The sequence below is a fragment of the Nicotiana tabacum genome, chromosome 3, assembly GCF_000715075.1.
Source record: "Nicotiana tabacum cultivar K326 chromosome 3, ASM71507v2, whole genome shotgun sequence".
In the NCBI taxonomy this organism is placed as follows: domain Eukaryota; kingdom Viridiplantae; phylum Streptophyta; class Magnoliopsida; order Solanales; family Solanaceae; genus Nicotiana; species Nicotiana tabacum.
In genome coordinates, this window is record NC_134082.1 from 8,279,458 (window position 1) to 8,285,430 (window position 5,973).

A 5,973-nucleotide genomic window follows, 5' to 3' on the forward strand; every position below is an offset into this window, starting at 1 on the left:
ATACACTAAATAGAGTCCCCTGATGTGTTAGCATATGACTTAATTTCAGTACATTTTAAGATGTTTATGGTGGGTAATTGGGATTTTGATAGACCTAAGTATTTTTGTGAATGCAATTAGAATAATGGTATGGTGCCTCAGGTATTTCGGGGGAATTAGTCAAGGTGTTCGAAAGCTGATCCAAACATCATGGCTATTAAAAGGAATTAGAATAATGGTATGTCAAGTCTGTCGACCGTCGGTGTTGGACAATGAATAGTTCCATGGAGCTGTTTCGTAAATTCCATGAAACACGGTTAGGTTCATTCTTTAAATAATTTAGGCTGATTGCTTTGCGCATCAACTTTTGATGTCATGTCTGCTATGTAGATGTTAACAATATAAGCTCTCGCTAATTATAGACTAAGTTGGTACAAGTGATAATGTGTTGTTAAACTATACGTATACACTAAAAAAGATAGTCGGGTGCACAAAGACACATGTTCCGGGAAAAGGCCACACCCAAGGTGTGTGATGTAGACAGTCTACCTAATGCAAGCATTAATTAGTGGATGCTTTTACAGCTCGAACCCATAACTTATAGGTCACACATAGACAACTTTAATGTCGCTTTAAGGTTCCCTTCAAATTCTACATACCATATGAAAGATATTATCAACACTAGGCATGGCTTTGAAAGAAAAGAAAAGCTTTTGAGAAAATCTAAAGGAGCTGAGAGAAAATCCTATCCAATATTGGGTTCCATGGGACAGCTAAATCTAGTATTTTTGGGATGAAACTTAAATATGAATGCCTGTACAACGAAGACACCTTTATTATCATAAGTAGACAAAATAATAGAAGGCAAAGTATGATTATAGCATCCTACATTATTGCATTATTTGTAGCTTTCACTAACAAACCAAAAGCCAGTGCAAATTGTTTCCCAAAGGAAAAAAAGTACATAATGGTGATGACTATACATATTTGTTGCCTTTTATTTCTATTAGGTACACAATCTTTTAGGTCTCCAACAAAACATCACACACCAAAGCAAAAAGGATTCTGTAGAGTGCAGAACCTGAGGCTGATTTCAACCCTTAGTGGGGGTACAAGCTTGTTCCATTAAAACCTGCAATTGACATTAACCAAATCATGGATTCATAGAGAATATAATAGGAATACAAGGGAAGTCAAAAAAGGATTTAATCTGACAATGTAAATATCACACTACCAACTAGGGATGACAAATGGGCGGGTCGAGTCGGATATGAGCGGGTTGAAAACTGATAATTTCAAAAAAGGATAAATTATCTGACCCGATCCATATTTGAGACGGATAAAAAATGGGTTATCCGGCGGATAATATGGATATCCATATTATCTATGGCTTCTTGATTACTTATGGGAGAATTTCTAATTTCCCAAACTTGAGGAACCCCAATTTGAGGCTTTACAAATGTAAATGTTAAACACATTAGTTATCCATTGATTATCCATTTGGTTCACCATTTTCTAAGTGAATAGTATGGGTTCTTATCCATATTCGACCCGTTCTTAAAAAAATCATTATCCAACCCATTTTTAATGGATAATATGAGTGAATAACTGTTTTCTTTTAACCATTTTGCCACACCTCTACTATCAACGTAATTTAGTATGTTGTAATTTGCCTTATTTTCCTTACAACTAGTTCCACTTACTATGAGTAGTTACTGGTTAGTATCTTTTAACTAAGTGACCTAGTAATATAAAATTTTACACTTTATATGCATACAAGTTCAACATATAAATCAAAAAGAAATACTTATATACACTGATAGCATAAATAATTTTCTCAGATGACAACAATAACAATAACAAATAATTTTCACAAGTAGGGCATGGGGAGGGTAAGATGTACGAAGTCTTACCCTTATCTTGGAAGAGCAGAGAGGATATTTCCAAAAACCCTCGGCTAAGTAACTTTTTAAGATTATTAGCATAATTTAACTAGTTATAACAGATTAGTTACTCTATTTTATTTTCTATGTAACTAGTATCGTCTATAATAGGCAGTTCTCTTATAAGTAGTGTAATAATAGTATTGGGTGCGGGAACAAAGTCCCACATTGGTAGCATAAAAGATTGGGAGTCTGCTTATAAGTTGTAAGGATTTTGGCTTTAAAGTGGACAATATTACACCATATTAAAAGTATCTTTCGGCTGATTTTTCCTAACAAATAGCGTAAAAGTTCCTTTATACCTTCAGTGCATGGAAGTTAAAACTCGAAAAATAAGAAAGAAAAACCTTGTGGGGTGTAGCAACCAATGTCAATGGTGTCATAGATATGTTGAACAGTAGCTTTATTTGCAAACCAAAAATCACGTTTGACATGATGAATGCAGTCGAGTACAACTTTTGTATGTTCTGCGCACCCTCCTTTTTCACAGAATTTTTTTCCTTCTTCATTTGTCACATTTAGCCATCCAGATAATGTGAGTGTGTGATCCTTTGAACAAACTGGAGATGTCTGCGTTGCAGCACAAAAACACATGAATGATTTTACACGAAATTCAAGATCACGGGTTCGAGCCGTGAAAGCAGCCACTAATGCTTGCATTATAGTAGACTGCCTATATCACATCCTTTGGAATGCGGTTTTTTCCTGAACCCTGCGTAAACGCGAGATGCTTTGTGTACCGGATTGTTTTTTTTTTTTTTGTTCCAAGCAAGACGAAGAAAAGGTAAATTTTACGTATGATCATCGAGAGGAGGTGAACGTGGCCCCCATGGAGGACAAGATGCGGGAAGTAAGGCTCAGATGGTTCGGGCACATTCAGAGGAGGAGCACTGATGCACCGGTGAGGAGATGTGAGCGACTGGCTGTAGTGGGCACGCGGAGAGGTAGAGGGCAACCTAAGAAGTATTGGGGAGAGGAAATCAGACATGACAAGGCGCGACTTAGGATTACTGAGGACATGGCCCTTGACAGGGAATTATGGAGGTCAAACATTAAGGTTGTAGGTTAGGGGAAAGTTGTGAATATTTCTACAGCACAATAGAGTGAGACTAGCCAGTTAGGAGTTAGACTAATCATTGGTCGTCTATTGATGCAGGGCTTTACCTGCTAGTTTTTACTATACCAACCATTTATTTCGTATTTCGTATTCTGTATTTCATATCTCTTATATTGCTGTTATTTTATTATGCATTTTTATGGTACTAATATATCGGCTCCTGTTGCTTTTTTTGAGCCGAGGGTCTCCTGGAAACAGCCTCTCTACCCTTCGGGGTAGGGGTAAGGTCTGCGTACATATTACCCTCCCCAGACCCCACTTGTGAGATTATACTGGGTCGTCGTCGTTGTTGTTGTTGATCATTGAACTTTGATCACCATAACTGTAAAGTCACAATTTTATTTTTTAAACATCAACCTACCAATTACCATCAAGCTGACTTTAGTGTTACAATGTGTAAAAATTTATAACGACTTTACTATTATAGTAGGCATAGTTGAGTTACTTTACGCGACAAAATAGTTTGTGACTTTATTGTTATAATTGTACATGTGTACATGTGAAAAACTACTTAATTATTAATAAATATTTTAGCCAAAAAAATTAATAGATATCAAATGCTAAACTCATAATTTCAAACGTACAAAGAATTAAAAAAAGTTGAATCTATTAAGTTTATATCTTGGATTTGATTTTATAAATATTTTTTTTACACCTATCAATACATAAAACTTAAACTAGATAAATAGACCGACTAGAAGACTATTGAAACAGAGTGAAGCTACTTACAATTTGCAAGCAGAAATAAGCACTTCTCCACTGCATAAATGGGGCCAAATTCACATTTTTGGTGGGATGTTGCCTATCTGATGAATGAATATACACATATTAAACCTTGAATTATTTTTCTAAACAACTTTTTTTTTTCTTTCTGAAAATATACCTTCTGCACTGACACCAGATAGCAATAAGAACATGCCCAAAAATAAGCAGATGCCAATTCTTCTGCCATAACTCTGAGAATTTTCCATTTTTTATTATGACAAAAAGCAAATTCTAAATCTCAAGATAGTGAAAAAGTTCTTACAAGAATGTTTAGTGTCTGAATCCATAGTTAGATTTTTATATGTAGAAAAATAGAAGCATTGGAGAGGGGACACATTTTATATCTAGGTAATATCTGTCTAGTGGCATATACTGAGAACATAAAGTGAATTGGGGAAAACAAGAACAAGATAAAGGTAATAGATTTAAGGTTTAAGTTTGGCCTTTTATGTTGGAGAAAAAAGACAAAAGCTTCATTGGACTAACCGATAAGACGTTTTTTTTTTATTTAAAAAAAAGAAAAAAGAATTTAAGACTGTTTTTTAATTTGTTTGGCTTTATAAGTGTATTTGTTTTTATTTTTATTTTTCACCTGGTGTTCTGTAATTATATTGAAGCAACTAAAAATAAAAGAGTACCTCCCACTTTATCATAATCCTTGATTACTATAAAAGTTTTAATAGTACCTATATATATCGTAGAAAATTTGTATTATGGGAAGAATGTTATATTTATCAAATTCTAGGATATTCTTTTATAGAAGTCGTTCAATTCTAAAGCATTCTCACATACTCGATCCCTTCTTTTGTACTATTATTGTTTTTTCTCTCTCTTTTTATTGTTTATTTAAATGGATTTTTAATTATCTTTTGTTTTAAAATATCGATACTCAAAAAATTTACAAGGTGAGATTTTTTTAATTTTACGATGTAAATTTATAAATCTGTGACAGAGTGCTGACATGATAACTGACGTGTCATAATTTAACGTTGCAAATTTGACCTAAGTCATTTGTACTTTTTGAGCAACTCACACATAGATCTGTTATTTTAATATAACAAAAAGTTATTTTGTGATTTTACTATTACAGTACATAAAGTTTAGAGTTCAATGGTCATAATATGAAATTAATTTAATGAACGAACATATAAATAGCAGTCACTTTTTCGTCGAAAGTCTTGGTACAATATTGTGAAATATTCGTATGGGAAGTACGGGAAGACCGATCTTAATTAAATTTTTTTTTTTAAAAAAAATATAAGTTTGTATTTGGCGAGATATGGCGTTGCTCCAGCTTACTGAGTACATGATCATGGATAGGAAGGTGTGGATGTCGAGAATAAAGATAAAGGGTTAGGTCGTCGCGTTATCCGTGTTTGTAGCAGTAGCTTTGATACATTGATCGGCTCCAACCCTATACCACTATAGAATGGCAAGAGTGGTCGATGCAACTTTTACCCGAAGGGTCGGGATCGATTTCCACAGGGAGTTAATATTGGTTGGAAATTGGGTTTCTATCTAATCTAGCTACGTGTGTTGATTTTAATTGCACTTCTAACCATGTTTGATGTTGTTTCTATTCTAATTTTAATGCTAAGGATTACTGAAAATAAGCTAAGTACAGTATTTTTGTAAGAGTTTTCTCACGTGATAAAAAGCACTAGGAAAGTGACTTACACCTAGGCGAGTATCTAATGGGATCTAAAATTTAGGACAAGCTTGTTATAATTGAGGTCGTGATATAACCATTACACACAATTACTCACTTTATACCTTTCGGTAGTTTGAGTGACTTTGCCCTAATTGGCTTTCTCAAGCTCAATTGGGTCTTCAAACAATACAAGTAAAATTGGCTCAAGTCAAGTATTACTATCTCTAGGTTTAACCCTTTAATTGGGGCTACCAAATCTCTTGAATTCACCCCAATTCCTTGTTAGCCAGAATTTTCTAGACTTAGTCCCTCTTTCTCAAGAAGAGTCTAAGTCATAAAGGCATGAATCAGTATTTGCAACCACCAATTCTACAATTAAAGCATAACACAAGTTAAATATCACTAACCTATAAATAATTAAGCCCTAAAATAGAAGACCCATTAAATAGCCACACTAGGTTGGGTCACAACCCTAACTAATGAGTTTAGCTACTCATAATAAAGGTAGAAATCAAAGA

General features: G+C 34.1%; 1 protein-coding gene across 1 annotated transcript; it reads right to left on the minus strand.

Moving 5' to 3' along the window:
• Positions 1–837: 837 nt before the first annotated feature.
• LOC107785427 (uncharacterized) lies at positions 838–4,086 on the minus strand. Its single transcript, XM_075240821.1, has 4 exons — positions 3,923–4,086; positions 3,769–3,845; positions 2,270–2,492; positions 838–1,111 (listed from the first exon to the last, which is right to left on the minus strand). Exons 1-4 carry the CDS (start codon positions 4,008–4,010, stop codon positions 1,080–1,082), a joined length of 420 nt encoding a protein of 139 aa, XP_075096922.1. The 5' UTR covers positions 4,011–4,086; the 3' UTR covers positions 838–1,079.
• Between the last annotated feature and the right edge of the window lie 1,887 nt (positions 4,087–5,973).